The following is a 26,024-nucleotide window of genomic DNA, read 5'->3' as shown; positions in this document are numbered from 1 at the left end:
CCCCCTCCCACCACCGCCCCACGGCCCTTTCATTTCCGGTGAATTTCTGCAATTTCCACGTCACAGATGGAGGACTTTTTTCGATTGTTGCGCCCCACTGCCCGGGCCGAAATTTGCTGCGAGCTGCGGACCACCGTCAGGTACACCGGCCGGTACAGCGGGGCCAGGTCGCGGTGCTCGTTGTCGCTGACGTTGCAGCCGTCGTACACCTCGCCCAGCAGGAATTCCGGCCCGATGTAGATGCCACCCTCCACGTGGTCGACGGCGGGTTCTGGGGGGAAGAGAAGGAGGAAAAAAGTGAGATTAATCGAGATTAATCAGTTTTGGTTTATGAAATTTTGTATTATTTTGTCAACTGTATTTGTTTTGAATTTCTAAATTGGTTTTATTTTTGCTGATTTTGCAATATGATTTTGCAGGTCATATGAGTTCTAAAAATCATCATCATCACCCACGTCAACGAAATGAACATCGGACACCACCGCCGTTGCTGGACAGTTCCACGAAATATGTGAAATTTCGTTCAAATGCAACAATGTAAACCACATTTACGGAGAAACAGGTCGTTGAAAATCTCGGGTGCCGGTTAGTCGACATCACCCAGTCAAATCAATCCGAATTCTGAAACGGAATCTAATTAGAATCGTATACAAATTCCGTTTCAAACGCAACAACCGGTTCGAACACGGAACCGGTTGTTGCGTTTGAAACGGAATTTGTATACGATTCTAATTAGATTCCGTTTCAGAATTCGGATTGAGTTAACTGGGCAAGAGTGGCATAGGGTGACAGGGAAAAAAGTATTTAAAAGCATTCGACGAAACAATGATAAATTGAGGAACATTGGACAATAACACCAAGAACTTAATAATTTCCAGCATTCAAATGAAAAATTTAAAAGACAAACTTTTCAAACAGTTTTTCAACATATTTCATGATTGCAGATTCTGAAAAAAGTACACTTTTCCCAATTTTTTTTGTCACCCATGTATGTGCATGTAGCTTTCCTAAGGATTGCTACGGGTCCGTGATTACTACCGAGAAGTGCCATCCACTGCCCGGGGACGGAAGGCACGTGAGTTGGATTGCTGACTTCTCGTGGGTTTGGCATTCTCTAACATGTCGGAGCGCTCTAGTCTCGTCGTGTGATTTTGGAGTTTTGTTTGTTTGCCAATTTGGAGGCTAAACATTTGCAATTCGTGGTACGTGATGAATTTTTGCTTCAGGTGGGTGGGGAACAATTTCCGCGGAACGCTTTCTATAATTTCATGTTTTATTCACACTTGTCACCTTATCGCCAGCAGGTGTGTTTAGTCAGTCACAATACTTACCATATCCTATGCGCGGTTGAAGATTACTGTTCGGTATTCGGAACGGGACGGTGCCGATTGTGATGGGGAAGTTGATGTGCAAATCGTCTCCGGATTTCTCAAATTCCAAGTATGCCTGTGGAGAGCAGACAACAATGAATATGAGAACAAACACCATGCGCCTCCACCAAATGTCACATTTATCCTACACCGAACCACCCACCGTAAGCGTGTAGTAAATCTGCACCAGCCGACTGACGCCCATCAACGTCGTGGGCACCGTCGGGATGCGTAGGCTGGCGCAGGTGTCCTGGTGGTCCCGGGGCGGAACCGGATCGCCCTTGGACTCCAGCACAAGGTGTTGGACCTCTTTCGTCACGCCGAGCACGCCCCGCTCGACGAAGAATTCACAAAATTGCACCAGCCGGACACGCAGCTTGACGGTCTCCTCGCCCTGGTTATCCACGACGTACTTGAGCTTGAGCGTTTCGCCGCAGCAGAAGGCCGTCCGGTCCAGGGAGCAACTGCGAAATTGAATTCGAATTGGAACGCATTGGTCGAGTTGATTGGGAAATTGTTCATTTTGGGAAGTTATGTGGTGTAACTACGGCCTCTATTGCATTCGGTTCAAATGTGTAAAGGAAACGTTCATTTTTGCCTTTCTCACCTTACTGAGGAAAGGCAATAAAATCACTCGAAAAATGAAGTTCTTAATTCGACCTCCTAGAACCGACTTAATTCGACCTCCTATTTGAAAAATATTAAAAAAAATACTTGGTAAACAAAAACAAACCGATTTTGGACAAAATAACACTAGAATTTTTCTTAACCAAGTATTTGGTTCTCGTAGTTTTCGCAAATCGACTTTTCATTGCATGGTATAAAACTTTGTCTATCGATCCGTTTTCGAGCTTTAGGATTTTTTTAAAATTATTTCTTGTTTCAAATTTGTAAATAGTGTCTACTAACACCTCTTAAAAATGTCAAAAGATTGGTAAAAGTGTCCTATTTTAAACATTTTTTATCCAACCTTTCGTTGCTAAAATATAAGTTTTGCAAAATGTTAAATTTACGAAACATGTTTTTTCTGATTTTTACACATTTATCCCCAATTTTTAACATCTGATATATCGGAAACTGTGGATCTTATTTTAAATGGTACGTAAACAACAATTTTGCAAAATTTTGAAAAAAAAAAATATAGGTAACTTTCATGTAACTTTAAAACGGTGCAATTTACCAAAAAAAAAAATCAAATCACAGGTACATATAGATGACAACTTTTAATCTGTAATCAGAAAAGGTTTTTTTAATTTAATTTTTTTAAATGTATTTTTGACAGCTTGAAAAAAATAAAAACTCTATTTTAAAAAAAAACATAGCAATGCAAAAAAATCGCATTTCAAACAGTATTGATCATAAGTTTGCACTTTATGTCCAGTAGTAACAACAAATTTAGAAAAAAAAGTAGATAATGTTTGAAAAATCACAATGCCTATACAATGAAAATTCAAATGAAAAATGGATAGAATTCCTTCAAATTTATTTGCATTTTTAGTTAAAATTTCTTATTAAATAAGGTTTTCATTTAACCTTCCTTAAAAGTTTTTTAGTTTTTTTAGACATTTAAAACTGATTTTTCATTAAAAATATGTTTTATGAATTTTCAACAAAGTTTATCTTGTAAAATAAAAACAATGCTAAATGTGTGAATTTTTAAATAAAATATCAAACACTTTTTTACAGAAATTTTGTTAGAAACGCGGTGGCCACAATGCAAGCCCGATTTTTTTTTTGCGAAAAATCGATATTACAAAACATTAAAAATCAAACGTTAATTGTCTTATATTTGTTCCTAGTGGAATTATCACTGCTTAATCCGAATACAGAATTTCTTCAAATGGTTCCAATTTTGAGAAACGCCCCGCAGGGTGGTCCATTCTGCCCCGCACTCTGGAAAAGCAGTCAAAAAAAAAAACAAAATTTTTAGAAGTGCATCAAAAATAGTTTTAAGTAAAAAAAATCGTCAACCAAACATACAAAATTGAAGGGAACATTCCAAAGCATAAGCCTATACACCACTGAATTCATAAATTGGTATGTTTTTCTATGGTTTTCGGTGCATTTCCCTTAGGCGGACCATTCCCCCCTCCCCCCTTGCCCCTAATGACTGCTCTACAACTTTGTAGAACACTGTTAAACTGTAAAAAAAACCCTGCGGAGTTACAAAAAACACAAAATTTTATAATGAAAAATGTTGTTCTAAATGAAAAAATGACCCTTCAGGGTTATTGCAGATTCGAAAAGTACATCAAATTTCCCTTAAAGGAGCATGTGCCAATTTTTTTTTACAGTTGAGTAACGAAAAATGGCAGAATTTTGTATTATTTTGTATTGTATTTGTTATTTGTATTTTTCTATCGTTAACGGTTTTTAAATTCTGAGTACGCCATCAATTCGGGCTTACAATTTTAAATATAAGTCCTTTTGATACCGAAAAAAACGAAGTTGACTTTATAGCTATCGGCCACTATTGCTAGTACCAACCACTAGTGTCTTCTATTTATCTACAAGGACTTCGCCGCCCTGGGCTCCCCTAAGTGTTTGAGTACGGCACGGAGCGACGGCGCCGGATACCCATATTTACACAAAGAATTTTAGAGCGCCCGCCGCGGGATTCGAACCAGCAACCTCTGGATTGTGAGTCCAGTGCGCGGTCCGATTGATCCACACGGGAGGGACCTTTTGATACCAAATTATTCAAAAAACTTCTTTTTTTCAAAAGTTCCAAAAATTGAGCTCGGATAGTTCATGTAACCTTATGATTTTTGAATTAAATATTATTCACTTGCTGAATACCAGCAGGCAGTTTTGTTGTCCTTTTCTCCAACATAACCCATAAAAGATTCCCACGTACTCCAAAAGAATCTCCGCCATACGACAAGTTTTTCAATATTTTCCCACCGTAAACCCTTTTTATTGCACCTTCACATAAAATGCCGTCAAAAACGACAGTAAACATTTTCGCCACAAAAATTCCATCACTCCCAATATTCCGGGTGTACGCCCATAAGGCGAGACATAGGGTACGTTATCCATTAGTGGACCCCTTTCCTATAGTGGACCCTCTGAAGGGTTTTTGATGAAAAATTCAATAAAATCACAATTTCAAGCGTGTTGTTGTCTACAAATCATTTATTTGGCATGTTCAGCATCACTAAAAACAATGTTGACTGACATTGAATTGTCCTTTTCACCAAAATAAGTGTTTTGAGTTCGACATCTGAAATCAGCCATGGCCACTAGCATTTTCACAACAAAACTGCATTTATATTTTATGATTGAATTAACCATCCAATCATTTTTTTGACTGATTATTTAACTTCAGCAAGTCGAAATAATGTAAGTTTAAGGATCTTTACTAAAATAAAGCGAAGAACTACCATTTTCGAGCAAAAATAAGGGGGGTCCAATATAGGACAACGAAATCCAAACTTTTCCAAAAGTGGACCCCTGTTAATTTAACCTTCAAAAATGAAGAAAACGGTGTATTCAAGCAAAAGTTTCTCTAAAACATACAATAAATGCTTGTTGTTATCAACCTAAACGCATATTTTTTCAATGTGTATAAATATAGCTGTTTTCATGTTAAAAGTACCAAAAATGCTGAAGCCGTAAGAATTTATAATTAATCAAAACTATAGTTAATTGTACTTAACTGAAGCATCATAATTGCAGTTTGAAATGATATTTTATAATAATAAATTAATAACAAAACATTTTTTTTAAATACACATGCGTGGTTTTATCAGCAACTGTAAACAAATCTATTATTTAGTAATGTAATTAATATGGAAAAAAATGCATCAAGATTACTTTTTTAATTATTTTTATGTTTATAGTGATTTTTGAAACTTTTTCTCTGATTTTTTTCGGAAATAAATGTGTTTAAATGTCTGTTAGGTTTTTTGTTGTTTAAAGCCAAATTTGTTAACAAAACATATTTGTTTATAATGAAAAGTGAGCAAAATCCATCTTTTATTCATTATATCTATTATTAGATCTACACCATGCATCAAAACATCAAATATCGATTAAATTCGGTTAAATTCGGTATCAAAATAACAGTTTGCCTATAATGGACCCGGGTCCACAATCGGATTATGGACCCGGGTCCACTATAGGAAAAGGGGGTCCATAACAAGGCAAAAAAACTTTTTTTTCAAATGGCTATATTTCTGCTCAAAAACAAATAACTGATGAAACAAATTGTCAAAATTGTTCAAAAGACTTCAGATTTCATTGTTTTGTACAATGAGTTATGAAAAAGTGCTTAAAATATTGAAAATTTGTGAAAAATGTGCTTCGGCTCTACTAGGGGGTCCACTAATGGTTAAAATACCCTATCCTCTCTTTTGAAGAATCGTGAATTGAATATTCATGGGTTTCGATATTTGCTGCTGGGGCACCATATCGTAACATCAACGATTTGATCAGGGTAGAAAAAAGAAGAGAAAGTAGGTAAAATTGAATGGTGGCAACGATAAGCATCTCACTTTTCTGCTTTAGGGCCTTTTTTCTGGTGGGCTAAAATTTTCCCATCGAAGTGGCTTTTTATTGCGAAATCGTTAGACGCTTATGCACAAGTGTAATGCTAATTCTGGACAGTATCGATACCGTTGAGGTTGTTTCTGATTCGGTGAATGCGTGTAAATATGCTGGGATTTGCGTAAGTATTGCATAATTAACGAATGAATAAATAAACAGAGTGTTTGCTTATCGTGGAGTCTTGTTATTCTATGAAAATTTGTGGAGAACTTGTACCCTTGTTCATGTACGTCTAACAATTTGCTTGTGGAAAAAATGGCATCAGCATAGGAGTATGAGAAAATTGGAGAAGTTTTTTTCAATTTTCTCGAATCTATTCAACGCCTCTTAAAGCTTACCCAAATCTATAACAGTACCGTTACAAGTTAAGCTTCCCATGCCACCCAAGATTTTGTGCAACAAGTGACCATCCCGTGTTATTCATGAACAACCCCCCTCGTCTTGCACAGAATATGGCAAATCTTACTCACCTCAGTGTGACAGGTCCTTTGGCACAGCACAGACAACATCTCACTTTTTTATCCTGGCTCGAGATCGGCTTCTGTAGAAAGAAAAACAAATATAAGATGGAAAGAACATTGTCAGACAAGGCAATTAAATGATGTGGGAGAATTATTAAATTGTTGAGGACAATCTTAGGTTAGTGAATTTATTATTTTAAATGAATAATATCAAATAATTGTACACATTAACTGCACAAATACAGAAAAATGCATTTTTGAATAATTATATATTAATTCATTACTATATTGCGTTTGGGACCCCAGTTTGTCGTTAAATCTCGTTCATCTTCTGTATAAAATTTTGCCTCCCCAATGTATGGGCTCCCTAGGACAAGGAGGTGTGTCAGTTGGTCTATGATTAAAGCAGAGCTGATGGAGAAGAGGAAGCAAGAGTTCGAATTTAAGCCATCATAATCTTATTTGTTGAGCAACGGAAAATTGAGTCGATTGGGGTGTTTCTGATAATTGAAATATTTAAACTCTATTGAAATTGGTAACCCAATTATAAATGTTTTTTCCCCATGAATTTTATGCCGTAAACCTGAACCAGTTATGCTTAAAAAAGTCGTTGAAAAGCATTGTATAGGTGACCCTTTTGAAATTTTAGTCTTGATTCCAAAATTGAAAAAAAATCGAAAAGATCACAAAATTTTTCATATTTTTTTTAATTTTCAAAATTTTACCGTTAGTTGCACTAGAAAATGGGGGCTGCTTGGATGATACTTCGAAAACTTCTATTTTCCTGTTTGTTTTTTTTTTGTCCGCTGTATTTTAGCATCCAGAAGTCCAATCTTCAATGTTTATTCGAAGAAATTTTTAGTGGCCTTATCTTGACAACGGTGCACTTTATTAAAATTGCTGTTAAGAACTTTTCGATTCGGTTATACATAAAATACGGCAGAAAACTGTAGAAAAATGGATAAGATTTCTTCTTTTTATTTAAAAGATTATAACATAGTGGCATTTTCGGACTTTTCCATATTTTGGTCAGTTTTAAAAAATCTGAAAATATTTTTACCTGAAAGATCAGCCAATTTTAAATAAGAATGACTATATGCACTTGATAGTTTTACATATTTATGTTGATATCAAAAATAAATAAAAATTATTTAACGGCAGCTCTTGAGTTTTTTTTATAGGTCCAACCAAATTTCCAGTTTTTGCTTTTTGGGTGTTTTTGAAACCGCCTTGAGTCAGGGGTATTAAAAAACACCCAAAATATTGAAATTGAAGGGATTACTGTTTGTCATAACAGTTGCACTTTATTTAAAAATAAAATGACATATTGAAATAACGAGTGGCACAAAATGTTCAACCATCCCTCAACCTTGCCCAGACTGTGGTATATAAACTTCTTACTAAAATATTTTATAACCGGATTTTAATGTTTGATTAAGCATGAAATTTGCAATCAAAAGCTTATGAATAATATTTTTTGTTTCTTTTTTTGGTTTTGTCAATTTTAATAATAATAATTAATTAAAAAAAATATTAGAAATATAACATTCATGTTATCTAATAATTAAATGACGAAAAATGACTTTTAGGTTTTATCGAAGTAACGTTATTTATTTTTTTTTCAAATTGCATTTTTTCACATTTGGCCCGCAAGCTAATGGGAGCTACAAATTTGGTCCGCCATTTAAAAACTTTGAGCACCCCTGGTCTATACCCTCTCTTTAATGGGCTAAAACCAAACGATTGTTAAGATTAATTTTGAATAATTTGTCAAATATTTAAGGTAAATCGTCCAAAAATCTATGTAATGATGTTGATATGACCAATGCAAATTTTATTTAAAGCTTTGTTCACGCACTCTTTCTAAATTTATAAAAAAAAGTACAAAAATGCTATGTTTTGCCAAAACTAGAAATAAACATTGAAAAAACATTCACTGTGAATTGTGCACAGCAAAAAATCCTATGGTAAAATCGCATGCAAAAGCATGCACATCACCTTCGTCAAAATAAACACTTAATGTTACACACTGCATGTACATTTTTTGCAAACACAAAAAAAAGTTGCAGCCGACGGGATTCAAACCCAGCACCAACAGTAAGGACTGGCGCCTTAGCCCACTTGGCCATCAGACCGATGCAATGCTGTAAGGATAAACGCATATATGAGCTTGACATTTCAGTCAAGTAGGTTTCCCATACTGATGGGCTACAAATTTCAGGGTGTAAAATCACATAAAATTGCATAAAATAATGCAATATTTATTTAACACCCAGGCCTTTTACACGCAGTTGGATTACTACTTTTTTAGCTGTGTGAACTATTTAGAATAAGTCGTTAAAAACTTATTTTTGCATAGTAAAACAAATGTAGTACATGATCATTCGCCGAATGTCGTTTTGCATAAGTTGTGAGAGGGATACACTCTTGTTTACAAAAGTTATATGCTCTTATAAAATGGTTTTGATCTTTTTAAAAAAAAGTTCTTCACAAAATAATCAGTTTCTCAGAAAGTACACAGCTAAAAAAGTAGTAATCCAGCTGCGTGTAAAAGGCCTGGGTGTAAAATAAATATTGCATTATTTTATGCAATTTTATGTGATTTTACACCCTGATATATGTAGCCCATCAGTATGGGAAACCTACTTGACCGAAATGTCAAGCTCATATATGCGTTTATCCTTTCCAATTTCCACCGGTCTGATGGCCGAGTGGGCTAAGGCGCCAGTCCATACTGTTGGTGCTGGGTTTAAATCCCGTCGGTTTCAACTTTTTTTTTGTGTTTCCAAAAATTGTACATGCAGTGTGTAATATTAAGTGTTTATTTTAACGAAGGTGATGTGCATGCTTTTGCATGCGATTTTACCATCGGATTTTTTGCTGTGTAAGCTTGTTTATCTATGAGTTTTGGAAGCTATATAAAAGCTTTCAGCAAAATATAAGGCAAAATCTAACAAATTTCAGAACAACAACGGGAACAGGAACCCTAAACCTACCAGATACTGCTCGTCCATGCAGTCGATGTGTGGTCCCACGATGGTGAAGTACTTGATTCCTTGTGGTGGCGAAGCGTAGGGAATGTCAATCGTAACCTGTAACGGACAAAACAGACCGGAAATAGTATAGCATTAGCACACGGAAAAAAAAGGTTTCCGAAAATCATGCAAATCGTACCATGAAATCGTGAATATCGCGATTTTTGCTTTACGAATTTTTGAACTATGCATAATGGGCACGAATTATCCAGGAATCGTGAATAAATATGCATGACTTTCCATGACCGATTTCACTCGTAAACGTGAATAATATTCATGATTTCATGAAATGGATGCATGAAGTCGTGAAAAATATTCACGATTTTATGAATAAAAATTCATGATTACGATAAAAAAAATATACCTCGTGAATTAAAATTCATGATTTCATGCATAAAATTCATGAAATCATGAATTTTTATGCATGACTTCGTGCACAAAATTCATGAAATCTCGAATTATTTTTACGATTTGTAAATGAAGGCGTAAAAATATTCGCGATTTCATGCTCACAATTCATGAAAAAATGTAAATAAATCATGAAATCGTGAATTTTATTCATGAATTCGTGCACAAAATTCATGAGTTCTGGAATATTTTTTATGATTTATTTTTGAAGGCGTAAAAAAATTCGTGAAATCATGTATAAACTTCATGAAATCATGCATAAATTTCATGAATTCGTGATTTTTTTTATGAAATCATGAATTTAATTCACGTTTACGAGTGTATTCGGGCATGTCTAATCATGCATATTTATTCACGGCTCCTGGCTTATTCGTGCCCAATATGCATAGTTCAAAAATTCGTAAAGTAAAACTCGTAATATTCACGATTTCATGGTACGATTTTCACAATTTCCGGATTACTTTTTCTGTACATTTACCATATCGTGCCACTGGGGGCACATACCGGAATTGACAAGGAATCCTGTTTTGTGAAAAAAAAAAACGGAGCACATTTTATGTGATTCCAATGTACTATGGGTCCCACCTGGCCACTTTGGAACCGGTCACCGGTTACCGGTGGTCACTGGGGACATTTCGGAATGTGCAAGGAACCCTGCCTTGTGACATATCAAAATTCATGAAATTCAAATCTTTGGCCATTTTATGTGATGCCAATGTAATTTGGCCCCACCTGGCCACTTTGGAACCGGTCACTGGTTACCGGTGGTCACTGGGGACATTTCGGAATGTGCAAGGAACCCTGCCTTGTGACATATAAAAATTCATGAAATTCAAATCTTTGGCCATTTTATGTGATGCCAATGTAATTTGGCCCCACCTGGCCACTTTGGAACCGGTCACCGGTTACCGGTGGTCACTGGGGACATTTCGGAATGTGCAAGGAACCCTGTCATGTGACATATCAAAATTCATGAAATTCAAATCTTTGGCCATTTTATGTGATGCCAATGTAATCTGGCCCCACCTGGCCACTTTGGAACCGGTCACCGATTACCGGTGGTCACTGGGGACATATCGGAATGTGCAAGGAACCCTGTCTTGTGACATATCAAAATTCATGAAATTTAAAACTGTCTAATTTAATGTGATGCCAATGTAATCTGGCCCCACCTGGCCACTTTGGAACCGGTCACCGATTACCGGTGGTCACTGGGGACATTTCGGAATGTGCAAGGAACCCTGCCTTGTGATATATCAAAATTCATGAAATTTAAAACTGTAGCCATTGTATGTGATGCCAATGTACTCTGGCTCCATCTGGCCACCTTGGAACCGATTACCGGTCACTGCGGAAGAATTCTGAATTTACAAAGGTCCCAGTTATGTGATGTTCAAAAATGCTTTAAATAAATTAAAAATACAATCATAAATTTAGTAAAACCAACATTCAAAAACTTGACATGAGCATTTCGGAAACGTTAATTGGGTACCGATCGTTACTATACAAAAATACAACGAAAACTTAAATTAAATACAAAAAGACCTAAGGGATTTCTTGTACAGTCCAGACTCGATTGTCTGATGAACTAATAATAGAATAATCGATAATTCGTATAATAAAGCCATAATTTTTTTGTCTCATTAATAACTCCAATTACAATAAAGTGATTAATTACAATAAAAGGATTTATTTTTGTAAATGCAGATGATCAAACACTTTAATTTGACGCAAATAGAGTCATAGAGAGTTGAATTGAAAATTTAAAAAAAACACCGAAATTCTTAAAATACTCAACAAAATAAAAATCTTTAAAAACTTCAAAAACTCAAACTATTAAAAATACGCAAAATAAATTAAATACTTCACAAACTCAAAATAATTGAAATACGCAAAATACATAAAATAAATAAAATGCTCATAAAACATAAAAAAACTTGAAATACCTAAAATACTTTTTTTGTATACTTTATTATAGAGTGTTAAACTCTTTACTTAAAGTAATTAAAATTCTTAGAATACTTAAAATACTTCAAATACTTCAAATACTTCAAATACTTCAAATACTTTAAATACTTTAAATACTTTAAAAACTTTAAATACTTTAAATACTTTAAATACTTTAAATACTTTAAATACTTTAAATACTTTAAATACTTTAAATACTTTAAATACTTTAAATACTTTAAATACTTTAAATACTTTAAATACTTTAAATACTTTAAATACTTTAAATACTTTAAATACTTTAAATACTTTAAATACTTTAAATACTTTAAATACTTTAAATACTTTAAATACTTTAAATACTTTAAATACTTTAAATACTTTAAATACTTTAAATACTTTAAATACTTTAAATTCTTTAAATACTTTAAATACTTTAAATACTTTGAATACTTTAAATACTTTAAATACTTTAAATACTTTAAATACTTTAAATACTTTAAATACTTTAAATACTTTAAATACTTTAAATACTTTAAATACTTTAAATACTTTAAATACTTTAAATACTTTAAATACTTAAAATACTTAAAATACTTAAAATACTTAAAATACTTAAAATACTTAAAATACTTAAAATACTTAAAATACTTAAAATACTTAAAATACTTAAAATACTTAAAATACTTAAAATACTTAAAAAACTTAAAAAACTTAAAAAACTTAAAATACTTAAAATACTTAAAAAACTTTAAATACTTTAAATACTTAAAATACTTAAAATACTTAAAATACTTAAAATACTTAAAATACTTGAAATACTTAAAATACTTAAAATACTTAAAATACTTAAAATACTTTAAATACTTAAAATACTTAAAATACTTAAAATACTTAAAATACTTTAAATACTTTAAATACTTAAAATACTTAAAATACTTAAAATACTTAAAATACTTAAAATACTTAAAATACTTAAAATACTTAAAATACTTAAAATACTTAAAATACTTAAAATACTTAAAATACTTGAAATACTTAAAATACCTAAAATACTTAAAATACTTAAAATACTTAAAATACTTAAAATACTTAAAATACTTGAAATACTTGAAATACTTCAAAAACTTAAAATAATTAAAATACTTAAAATACTTAAAATACTTAAAATACTTAAAATACTTAAAATACCTAAAATACTTAAAATACTTAAAATACTGAAAATACTTAAAATTATTAAAATTCTTTAAATACTTTAAATATGTTAAAAACTTAAAAATACTTAAAATATTTCATGTTCTTGAAATATTAAAATACCTATAAAAAATTAATTGCTTAAAATTATTTAAAAGCTTAACAAACTTTAAACACTTCAATTATTTCAAATACTTGAAATACTTGAAAACTTTAAAAGCATTTAATATTAAAATACCTGAACAAATGAATATACTTAAAAAATAAATATTTCAAATACTTAAAATATTTTTAATACTTACAATATTAAAATACCTGGAAAAAATTAAATGCTTAAAATTATTTCAACACTCAACAAACTCTAAACACTTGAAATATTTAAAATACTTGAAATACTTAGATACTTTTAAAAGTCACAATATTAACATACCTGTTAAAATAAAAATTCCTAAATTCATTAGCATACTTAACATACCTAAAAATAATAATATTTCAAAAAACTTAAAAGTCTTTACAAAATTGAAGTACCTAAGAAAATTGAAATGCTGAAAATTATTAAAATACGTCATTAACTTCAAATACTTTAAATATGTTAAATACTTTAAAATAATATGCTTACAATATTAAAATCATTAAAATTATTAACATACTTTACCTATGTCCCCATTTCTAGCTCAAAACAAAGCACCGAAATGTCACTCAGCGCATCCACGAGAACCGATAAAAAAAAACGGGATTTTTTCGTTTCCAAAACCAAAACAAACCTCACTGTCTGTCACACGCGTAGAATGCTCCGGCAATTGACAGAAAACCGAGATCCCTACGAGTCCACGCCCAAGAAACTGTCACACGCGGAGATAAAACACGGGAACTGTCTTATGGACCATGTTCCCCTTGATTCGACAATCGAAACAAACCGGGAACTGTTCTGTCTCTTATCTTGTTACTCCTCCTGCCGCTCGGCCCTCCTTCTGCCGCCTGGTCCTCCTCCCGCGCTCGTTCCTCCTCCTGCCACTCGGTCCTACTCTTGCTGCTCGGTCCTCCTCCTGCCGCCCGGTCCTCCTCCCGCGCTCGGTTCTCCTACTGCCACTCGGTCCTCCTCCTGCAGCTCGGTCCTCTTCCTGCTAGCCCTTGGCTCCGTTGCCATTTCCAACGGAACGGCCGCAGATCTTTTCCCGGTTCCGGTGGACAGCACCTCCAAATCCCGGGTCCGCAAATCACGGTCACTTTTACCGGCAAACACAACAGGACGCGACAAGTCACAACACGATTGACTTCGTGGCAAATAAACACGCGGATGAACTGGCAAGCGAAAAACAAACTTGACAGTTCGAACGAAACTGTTCTTGATTGATCAAGATCACTCATCATAAACATGGATACAAATTCATAAACCCATGAATGTTATGCACGAATTCATGCATTTTATTCATGAAAACATGTAAACTTTCATGAAATCATGAAAAACATGATTCATAAATTCGCGAATAAAATTTTACGACGTAAAATTTACGCATGCATAAATAATCGTAAAATCATGAATATTTTTCATGAATTCATGAAGTTTAGTCATGACTTCCTGAAAATCAGTCATGAAATCATGAATAGTGATATGCATGATTTTATGAAGGAAAATTCATGAATATTCGTAAAAATATTTTTGCCATGAATTAAATTCATAAATTCGTGCATTTTTATGCACGATTTCATGAATAAAATTCATGAAATCATGAAAGGTATCACGAAATCATGCACAAAATTATTCACGAATTCATGAATCGAAATTCACGATTTCTCGCACACTTTTTTTTCCGTGCAGATGTGATGAACCCAAGGTATGTCCGGCCTGACACGCATCGGGACCACACTCTGGCCGGTCCCACTGATGTGGTCTAACCAGCAGCCACACCCCCAAAAATTCCCCTTCCTTTATTGAGTTTGCCAATCAAATGAAGGCAAACGAAGGGAGCTCTCGTTCAGTGCTGCCAGAGTCAGTTCATGTAATGGAATAGCCATCGTTTTTCCATCATGAAGCTACTCAGTCGCTGTGGTGGTTCTCCGGATTTCGCGTCGAGCGGAAATAGGTGAGCGCAGTGACGTGACCGACCGACGACGAAAAACATGTTAGTTTGCCAAATCGAATCCGAAATTGATCCGGTAAATATTTCATGCGATTCCCAGGAGTGCGTTAGCTTTTTGTTGAGCTTTTTCGCTGCTTCCGAGAAACATATGAAATTGCATTTTGTATTTGATAATTTGGTTATTTCGGGGTATTTCGTTCATGAAAATTGAGTTCTGCAAATTTATTTTTATAGCAGTTTGAGAAGAATTGGACAAGGTTTTTCCAACTTTTACTGTACTTGTGTAGCAAATTTCAGAAACAGCCTCCCCGTAAAACTTTTCCAAACAGTTTTGCTCGTCATGCAATCCATATCAATCCGGTTTGTTGGCACGTTTTATTTTCATCAAGTGCGCATTTTTCGTGGAAAACTTTCGCATCATTTGGTAGCAGTTGCATTGAGCAAAAACTTTGTCCTTTGAAAAATGTAAAATGGACTCGCAGGCAGAAATTTTGTCGGCTACACTTTCAAATGAAGTTGGAAGTAGGCCGTTTTCGGTTGTTGCGTTTTTGCAACTGTTTTTTGTTTTTGTTTTTTTGCAGACTTTTTTTGTTTTGTTCACAAACAAAGAACTCAATTTAATTGTTGAAAAAAAATGCGAATCGATTCGATTCAAATATGTTTTGTGAAAAATTGAAAAATCTGTTTCACAAATTGTCGCTGTCGTGTTATCTTGTCGCACGTGCATTTTGGGCCAGACTTCGTATATCGTTGTCACTCTTCAATGATAGAGGGTTCGATCTTGTCGTGCTATCTTGACACACCCTTAAACATGCTGTAAGTGCGACAAATGTTTAAAGGAATTTCTGGTCAAAGCGCGTTTGACACACGTACATGCCCGTAAACATTTGTAATTATAACTCGGGACTTCGGCAACCAAATTCAACCAAACTTCGAGACAATGCTCAGAACGGTCAGCCAAACAAAACGTGTTTGTTATTGTTTACATTGCGTGCTCTTTTTTGCTCTATTTGGGTATTCAAGTTCAAACATCAACACGCGTTTTTCTCGGAACGTCAAAAAGCGACGGGTGACAAAACAGAATATTTTTAGAATTTATTTTACTTTTTCAAAACAACAGATCAATGAGACTTCTAAGATAAGAAAAAAAAAGCCACACGATGATTTTTTTGTTTATAGGGTATTTGTCCCTATTTTGGGCCTACTAAGCAGAGCGCACTTTTAATTTGATGTATGCTCAAAGGCTGCTGTTGGCAGCCTAGTTTGTTTTACATGAATAAGTTGGTTTTTTAATGCTTAAACTCGTACATTATCAACATTTTGATAAAAATACCTTATATCGCTGTAAAAGCACGAAAAACTAAAACACTTTTTGCCCCTATTTTGGGGATATTGCTCCTAGCATACGACCTTCTTTGTGCATACTTTCGGCCTACCTTCTGATTGGTTGAAATCTCGTAGCACGAACTTTATTGTTGTACGGTTCAGCCCCAGCTCGTACAGTACAGCCGCACAAATTCGGTCGACAAATATGCTAAATCATTGTGATGTTTTAAGCCACAAATAAACATTAGAATGATTGATTTCACTTGCATTACGTGCATAATTAGCTTGGACATGATTTATATCATTCAATACGAGTTTTAACATAATTAAACAATTGTTGCGTAGCCAAACAACAAGCCCGCAAAATGCAAAAAAGACTGTAATTTGTGAAAAGCGCACACACACTGTCACAATTTGTAGAAGTGTCAAATGGACTGAAAATAGAGCCATTCTCTTCGGGAGACTTTAATCAGTTATTATATTGATTTGGTGGCAGTTTAGTGATTGTTTTTACAACGGGATTGTGCAACCCACCAATAAAAACACGGGGGACGGCTCTCATTCGCTGCTGAGCGATGAACGCCTTGCCGCTGAGTACCAAGAAGCGGTAAGCAAAAGTGGTGAAAATTTTGGACCTAATGGGCAAGTTGCAATTTTCTAAGAAAAATGTGAAGAGTGATATATTTCTTGAATTATTTCTAATTTATGAAGAAAAAGTGAATTATTCTTGCACATCAAAATGAAGATAATGACAGCACTAATCATTCTCAAGTGGCAGATCCCTGCCAGATTTGGTGAAATGCTCAATTTCGTTGAATTAAGTTTGGTAGACCCAAAAGAGGTACTAGGCCCAAAATAGGGACAAATACCCTATATTTTAGGTAAAATTTAATTAAATATAGAGGTTTTAAAGTAATGATCAATTCCCTTGAAACATAAGTATGTCAGTATGACCATGGAAAAATGTCTACTAGGTACTGTAAAACATCTAGAGTTTTATTTGAAAAGGTCCTTTAAATTCAATTTCAATACATTGTGTGCTCAAAAATGGTTTCATCTCTTTCCGCTTGACGATTGATTTCATCTCTGTCAAAATCATTGCCCACATTAGCTCAATCTCGTTCTCTACGCCATTCTCCGTCTTCTACATAATAAAATATGCAAAAGTCTGAGCCTGTGACGAGCAAATCCGATAAAGGTCACAGGTCACATGCATATTCACAGTGGCTCCGTATAGTAAGCTGAATAAACTGTACTAATACAATTAAGTGGACCTGGCAACATAATGCTTTCGCCGTCTTCATTCCGTGGAAAAGCTCGTGAAAATTGCCCGCAGATGATTTTCACTGGAATTCCTCATTTAGTGACAGTTGAGTGCTCTCTTGGTGAAAGGCAAATACATAATCTTGCTTGTATTTCCTAAATTTAAATATATATTTCAAATTGGAATCACTTTGTATTGTTACAAGAAGTTTACGATTTTCTGAAAAATATCCTAAGAGATTACACCACCGACGACGTGTCTCGTTATTGCAAATAGTTATCAGTGGCTTCCGGTGGCGGTTCGTGGTGAATGTCGTGTCAGATTCAGCTCACTCAGTCGTAACAGGGTATTAGCTCATGGAAGTGATATTTGTCTGGCTTTATCTGGTGTCTCTTTCTCTTTCACGCGCTCTCACATCTGGACTAGCATACCATACACCCACACCACATACATACCTTGACAAAGTAACGAATGTAGCAGGCACGTGACTCGAAGCTGCAGGGCAGGTTCGTTTCCGGAATGTTGAACCGGAAGGGGAACTGGTGCTGACCGCGGATTAGCACCGGCACCGTAACGTCCAGCCCCTCGCCGGCCCGTTCGCCCCAGATGACAGCCCGCTCGTCGATGTACAGCTGGTCGTCCTTTACCTGGACGCGTTTTCGCATGTTGGGGCGGGGAAGGAAAAAAAAGTTAAACAGACAAACCACACATGAAAGGATAACTCGTCTTTTATACAGATGAAACTAATCAGTCACTCTCAGTTTTTTCTTCCCTCGTTACGAACGCATCATCCACATTTTCAGGGAAGAAAACTCTTGTCAACAAAGTCACGTTTCTTCCTTTGGATATGGTTGACCCTGACCTGGTAACATAGAGCTTTCCTCATTATGAGTTGGTTTGTACTTGCAATACAGCTTGTAGCTTGTTTTTCCAAATAAAATATCTGTCTACTAGTCTATCCAAATGAAGGCATGGACTGGGAAAAGGGTAAAATACATAAGAGCCTAAAGTAATCCCACAAATGGGGTGTTGATTGAAGTTTCCGATTGATAGTGTAGTGTAGTTGTGTAGTTCAGTGGATTTTTCGTGAGTCTTTTTGTAACAGCTTAGGCTATTTCGATAAAAAAAATTAAACGAAAAAAAATCGTGGACCTTCAAATTTGACTTTAAAACATAAAAATCAAAAAATCTTATAAAAGCGGCGTGTTTTTTTTGTTGTGTTTTTTTTTCAGAAAGCCCGTCAAATTTTCTACAAGTTTGTCTTTGACCACTTTTGATACGATGAACGGCTTCGAGATACAGCAATATTTAAATTACGAAATACACAAATATTTAAATAACTTACGCCCTTCTCAAATGTCATTTTCACAAAAATGGCTTTTATGTCTACAAAATTGCATTGAAATCGGAGAGGGTTGGATACTAAAGTACTAGAAAAATTCCTGATTTGAGCAGGAATTTCTCTATATAGCAATGTTTCTTCATACAAGTCCCCATACAAATTTGGGGGATGTCCATTAAAAAAGTGCTATGTATCTCGAGAAGGAATTTTCTGATCGATTTGGTGTTTTGGGCAATGTTGTAGGTTATGATTAGGACTATTCAGCAAAATAATTGTTACGGTCCTAAATAAATTTACCATTTTTAAAGCAAAACTCGATATTGATAAGTGCCACCTTTTTGAGCTATAGGGTATGACAGACGTTTTCTTTTGCTAAGTTAAGATATTTTTGAAAAATAGTGTTTTTTGGAATGTATCGATAATGCACGCAATAAAATTTAAAAAAATGATTTCTAGAAGTAAAATGTGTCCTAAATCGAAAAAGACTCTTTTTAAATTTTGATTAAGAATATAATTGCCTTTTTTGCAATTTAAAAAAAGTGTTCATTCATGTCCATCTTTGCCAAAAGATATATTCAAAAAGCTATCTACCGTTTGCTTTTGTATACATTGTTGATCTGACCTTGCAAAGAATAAAAGTTAGCAAAAATTATTTTTTTTAATTTTTTTTTTAAAGGTTGAATTTTTTTTACACAAATTTTATTGAAAATGGGATCGATGATTTCAAAGATTTCATCGTTTGAAAATTGAGGGTCAATTGGGTAGAACTTAGAAAAACTCATTATGAGCAATTCTCTACAAAATCGGTCTTTTTTCTTAAATTTTAATATTTGTATTTTTTTAGCCAAAGAAGCCATTTTGCATCATTAGTTTGTCCATATAATTTTCCATACAAATTTGGCAGCTGGCCATACAAAAATGATGTATAAAAATTCAAAAATCTGTATCTTTTGAAGGAATTTTTTGATCGATTTGGTGTCTTCGGCAAAGTTGTAGGTATGGATATGGACTACACTGAAAAAATATGATATACGGTAAAAAAATTTTTGGTGGTTTTTTATTTAACTTTTTGTCACTAAAACTTGATTTGCAAAAAAATACTATTTTTAATTTTTTTTATTTTTTGATATGTTTTAGAGGACATCAAATGCCAACTTTTCAGAAATTTCCAGGTTGTGCAAAAAATCTTTGAGCGAGTTATGAATTTTTGAATCAATACTGATTTTTTCAAAAAATCGAAAAATTGGTCGCAAAAATTTTTCAACTTCATTTTTCGATGTAAAATCAAATTTGCAATCAAAAAGTACTTAAGTGAAATTTTGATTAAGTGCACCGTTTTCAAGTTAAATCCATTTTTAGGTGACTTTTTTGAAAATAGTCGAAGTTTTTATTTTTTTTAAATTAGTGCACATGTTTGCCCACTTTTGAAAAAAATATTTTTGAAAAGCTGAGAAAATTCTCTATATTTTGCACTTTTGAACTTTGTTGATACGACCCTTAGTTGCTGAGATATTTTTGATTCAAAAATTCATAACTCGCTCAAAGATTTTTTGCACAACCTGGAAATTTCTGAAAAGTTGGCATTTGATGTCCTCTAAAACATATCAAAAAATAAAAAAAATTAAAAATAGTGTTTTTTTGCAAATCAAGTTTTAGTGACAAAAAGTTAAATAAAAAATCACCAAATTTTTTTTTACCGTGTATCATTTTTTTTCCAGTGTAGTCCATATCCATACCTACAACTTTGCCGAAGACACCAAATCGATCAAAAAATTCCTTCAAAAGATACAGATTTTTGAATTTTCATACATCATTTTTGTATGGCCAGCTGCCAAATTTGTATGGAAAATTATATGGACAAACTAATGATGCAAAATGGCTTCTTTGGGCATACCGAAGGCACCAAAAAAGTTTCAGTCGGATTAAAAAATACAAAAAAAATCGAATGACCGAAATCTGAGAGAACTGCTCTTATTGGTAATTTTTTAAAAGTGTATCTTTTTTTTGAATACCTCTACTCATAACCTGGGAGTGTGAAATGTTTTTCATACAAAAATGACTTTTTTAAATCGCTAATAACTTTTCAGGATGGAGTTTTACAGGTTTGGTATGTTCTACAAAGTAATAGAGCATTAAATTTTCAATGAAAATCACACTTTTGGAAGTACAGTCCAGACTCGATTATCCGAAGCCTCGATTATCCTAAGTTCGATTATCCGAAGGTTTATATGGGACTTCGGATAATCCAATCACGAACAAAAAAAAAGTTTTTTCGTTGTTTTTTTTCTTTTTAACATCAATTTAGAGTTCTGCGACCCCGTTTTAGTCAAATTAAAAATTAAAATAGATTTTTTCAATATTTCGTCACTGCCATTTTGGCCGCCGTCTTGGATTTCAAAATTTTTAATCACTTTAGCATAGTTTACGGGTCATACTTAAGCTCGATAATCAAAAATTAGACAACGAAAAAAAAATCAAACTTTCTAACAAATAAAATAAAACATCAAATAAAATAAATCTTTTCGCGATTTGTTTCAAGTCTTTTGATTTTAGTTTTTAGTTTTTAGTTTTTAATTTCTTTTTTCAAAAACTTTGATATACACAGATTGTTTGAGCCCTCATTTCATCAAACAAAACCGACATTTTGTTTTGTTTCATTCATCATCACGAAATTACTAAATGGTCGGCAACACATCGCGGGATGACTTATTTGTTATACTCGATAAATAGTGACTTTATTTCGAAAAGCGGTTGAATTATGTCGGCATGATTGCACCCATTGTTATTTTATCATCATTTCCCATTAATTTATTTGCATGTCGTTCATCCATGTGTACACTCATACCTGACACATTGTAAAGCATTCACGTTTGATTGGTATGACAAAATTTATCACGAATAAGTATTTGTTTTGATTGATTTTTTTCAGTTGGTGAAAATTTGTGTTGTTTAGTTTGATTGTTTCAAAGACATTTTTATAGGTTAAGCACGTTAAATCAAATTTAAATTTCAGAATAACCGTTCCTAAGCATTGATTTAACTCTCATTAGATTACATAAACGTGTTTCAGCAATTAATTTATAATAAGTTAAAAATTAAAAAAAAAACTTAGACCTCGATCTACCGTTCGGATCGAAAGGACACACCTCCAGCACTCAAACCGGTACACTCACACACAAAAACACAGACCCAGAACTCGGAACATTAAAGGACGCCCATCGGACGCCTACTCTCGGTTCGTAATTACCGTTCGCTTATCCCCGGACACAAACACCTTCCACTCAATGTGAGCTTTTCCTCGCAGCAGCAGACGAATGGCTGTTGGAGAGAAATGGCAAATGAGAAAGAATAGAAAATTAGCTTTCACACTATGCTTTGGGTGGGTGGTTTGGGTGCAACTGGTGAGGGTGGGGTCGGTGTTATGGAACTTAACAGACTAATATAAAACTTTACGAGAATTGGCTCGGCTGGCAGGGCAAGAAGGCGCGCGAAAGTGTTGTTTGGTTTGAATTTTATAGTTTTCAAGGAGTAGACTTTGTAGGATTCTTCGGAGTTTATTTTTAACTGGACAGGCTTTTAGCCTTGCTTCGTGGAAAATCTACTTGGCTGTTCTGTTTTTATCATCTTCAGAGAAATTTTAAAGGGTTACTTAAAAAATCCTTTTAAAACCGGGGGGTTAATTTTCGTTTAACGGTACACATCAACAAGAGTTTTTGCACCCAGATTTTTGTTTCGGACATTTTACTATCTTCAAAACTACGGGTACTATCGACATATTTTTTTATTCATCCCCTACGGTCCTTATGAAAAATAAGAGAATTCAAAACATAAATACACCAGCCTGATGGCAAGATTGTCAAATTGTATGTATGGGCCGCGATACTCACATTGGTTGGACCGTGGACCCCGCTATTTGGTCGCTTTACCCCTCTGACGCTAAATATAGGGTAAAAGAGCCAGCAAATGTGCAATAGAAAAAAGTTTTTTTTTGTAAAAAATTATTTTAAATTTTGTTTTTGATGAATAATTTTTAATATGTTTTGTTTTTTCAGCCTATTGAGGACGAAGTCAATCGTTCACATTTTTTAATGTTAACTTATTAACATATTTTAGTGTTAAATGTCAATATTCCAAGAAGATAATGTCCAGCTTGTGACGATAAACTACTTTTCCTTTACTTAGAAATCGAATCCAGAAGGGAAACGATAACCAGCTATGTTGGTCCGCAACGGGTTCTGAACTCCCATTTACGAGGCGGAAGCGTTACCGCATGGCTCGGTCTTAACAAAAAAATTAACTAGACAATAAATAACAATTTCAACTTACAAACCTAAATATTACGAAGTTGACTTTTATAGCTGTCGGCCACCATTGCTAGTAACAACCACTAGTGTCTTCCTTTTTATGTACAAGGACTTCGCCGCCCTGGGCTCCTAAGTGTATGAAAGTATGGCACGGAGCGACGGCGCCGAATACCCATATTTACACAAAGAATTTTAGAGCGCCCGCCGCGGGATTCGAACCAGCGACCTCTGGATTGTGAGTCCAGTGCGCGGTCCGATTGATCCACACGGGCGGGACAACCTAAATATTAAATATTAATATTAACCTAAATATTAAATAAACTTATTTTCGAATTTACTCACATATGGCCTGAATACCCTATTTAGTGCAACCAGTTTATGGAGCGTTCACCCTATATGGACTGTCAAAAGCGAGGTTCACTTTTTGACAAGCTTGCCACCAGTCTGAAATACACTCAACCCCCGGTGGTTGGTCACTTTTTCGTTTGACACTTTTTTAGTTTGTACCCCGTTAGTTGGTCACGCACACCACCAAAACAAACGTTTAGTAGTGTGTGTGAACTCCGTTTAAAAGGGGTGTCAAACTAAAAAGTGGTGTTGGTGTCAAACCATCGGGGTTTGAGTGTAGATTAAATCAAAATAATTGAAAACAAAACAATTGAGTTGAAATATGAACCTAATTTACTCAATTCTAGGTGGGATAAAATAGTTTAAGTTAAGTAGTATCATAGTTGATTTTAGCTTCTAAAATGGGTTTTTTGTTGAGCTTGTATGTTTCAGTCAGTCATTCGACGAGAGCGAAAAGATGAAGATGTGTAAGAGTGATCGGGAGAAAATTGTTTTAAATATTAAACTGTTGTTTGTGTTCCGTCGCCACAGGTCCGTAAGTTTGACAATTTTGGAATAAGAAGATAACAACTTCCTTCGTTGCTGTGCACCCTTAAATTCTATTAAATACACAAAATTAGTGAGAGAAATAGCTCTTAAACGATCCCGATGAAATTTTGACACTATTTTTCTTTTGACGAAATAAAGCATAGTTTGTTCGGACCTAAACCTAAGAGTCTTTCAATGAAAATATTGTTTTAATTTTTTTTGATGATAAAAATCAATAAATGTCCTTATCCATTACCAAATTAACTATATTGAGCAGGGTTGTTAAAATATCAAAATATCAGCTCTCAGCAACTACAGTTATCCCGCCTGAATAATCATGCCTCAAATACAACTGCCCTTCTCTCATCATTGAAACTCTCAGCGCCGAACATAGCCGAACACGTTTTCGGCTCCTAATCGCCATCTCGCGTTCTCTCATTGCAGTTTTCGGAGAGATTGAGAGACTCAGCGGTGAGAGCGCATAGTCGAGGAAAAGGGGAGGAGTGATAAAGAGAGAATGACATCGCTGGGAATCACGAGACACAAGAAGAGATCTCACAAGCTATAGTGACGGCCGCTATACTCTCGGATGTTTTTGGTGCAGAGATAATCAATTGATAGCTTTTCTATCACTCATTTGCAACACTGATATTGAGCAATATTTCCAGCAGCAACATTCCCCTCACAAAACCAACTCCTGACTAACTCAACTCAGAACCCTGTCTGCACAAATTAAACTCCAGGGAAAGTGTGAACCTCATCCTTATTTTGATCCAATAAACCCGTCAGGGAAAAGTTTGATCGGTCTATCCCCCCCATCCCCATCCTCGTGCTTTTTCCATGTAAATTGGGTTTCCTCGCTTCCGACACAATCCGGAAATCAACTTTGGCGTGTCGGTCGGAGAAGATGCTAAGAAATCTGGGCCATCAAGCGAAACATGTTTGTGCAACTAAGTGCCCCCCCTCTGAGGAGGAAAGGAGGAAGGAATAAGTATTTGCAGAGATTCACCAACATTTGCAGTAAATAATGAGTTGGAAAAAGTTAGTGAAGTCTTCCTGCATGCGACTAATTGCAAAGGGGGCGCTGGGTTATTTTTCTTTTTATATATGAAATATATTTTATTTTCTCCACCTTTTTTGGTAGAAAAATCATAACTTCCTTGCTCTGCCAGTTGGAAAGTTTGAGTGGGAGAAGTGTTAAACAGGATAACTGCAATTTTGCAACTTTTACGAGAAGAACAAACGTCCCCCCCCCCGCGAATACTTACATTTGAGCTTGAAGTTCTCGGTTGTGTGCATCATCACCTTTCCCGAGAGTACCTCACCCGCGTAGTAGTACTCCTTATCAAGTCGAATATCCAACTCCTTTATGTAATCCATCTCAAGCAGGTCGGGGGCGTTGCTGCTGCTTCTTCTTCTGGTACTTTTGCTTCACGAGAGCAGTGGTTTCGCGGTTTTTGCTGGTATTTTAGTGGTTTGTTGCACGATGGGATTTTTAAGTCACAATTTCTTTGCCACAGTTTGAACTTTGTTAGCCCTCTTCCGCCGAGGTGGCTTGGTATATTTTACTTTCCGTCAAAGTTGTTCCGTCGCGAGGACATGATCATAAGTCAAGTTTTCACTTAAAATCAATGTAGATATCACTCGAACCTATCATGGAATATTCTCATGTCACAACATTATTGAAACCATTTCTCTGCAATTTTTATTGTTCAATATTATTTTATTTTTATGAATTTTATTAACACTATTTACGAAATAGATGTTCACTGTCAAATGACCACAATTAAAAAAAAATCAAAAATCTTTCATTGATATGCTAAACTCAAAAGTTTTTAATCCAAATACTGGTCGATTTGACCTACTGG

At 34.6% G+C, this 26,024-nt stretch overlaps 1 protein-coding gene across 1 annotated transcript; it reads right to left on the bottom strand.

Annotated features, from left to right (window-relative positions):
* LOC120418628 (arrestin domain-containing protein 3-like) lies at positions 1 to 25,801 on the bottom strand. The gene is made up of 8 exons (XM_039581071.2): positions 25,425 to 25,801; positions 22,224 to 22,294; positions 18,090 to 18,281; positions 9,376 to 9,471; positions 6,389 to 6,459; positions 1,534 to 1,834; positions 1,332 to 1,446; positions 1 to 271 (listed from the first exon to the last, which is right to left on the bottom strand). The coding sequence occupies exons 1-8, from the start codon at positions 25,534 to 25,536 to the stop codon at positions 30 to 32; spliced, it is 1,200 nt and encodes a 399-aa protein (XP_039437005.1). The 5' UTR covers positions 25,537 to 25,801; the 3' UTR covers positions 1 to 29.
* Between the last annotated feature and the right edge of the window lie 223 nt (positions 25,802 to 26,024).

This window comes from Culex pipiens, chromosome 2, assembly GCF_016801865.2.
Source record: "Culex pipiens pallens isolate TS chromosome 2, TS_CPP_V2, whole genome shotgun sequence".
NCBI lineage: Eukaryota > Metazoa > Arthropoda > Insecta > Diptera > Culicidae > Culex > Culex pipiens.
The sequence above is the reverse complement of the archived record's forward strand: the minus strand, read 5'-3'. Positions and strand labels throughout refer to the sequence as shown.

Coding starts and splice junctions, on each gene's coding strand:
- LOC120418628 (XM_039581071.2), bottom strand. CDS start 25,536: ATGGATTACATAAAGGAGTTGGATATTCGACTTGATAAGGAGTACTAC. Junction 18,282..22,223: donor TGTCCGGGGATAAGCGAACG/GTAATTACGAAC, acceptor AAACGCGTCCAG/GTAAAGGACGACCAGCTGTA. Junction 1,447..1,533: donor AGATTTACTACACGCTTACG/GTGGGTGGTTCG, acceptor TGCTCTCCACAG/GCATACTTGGAATTTGAGAA.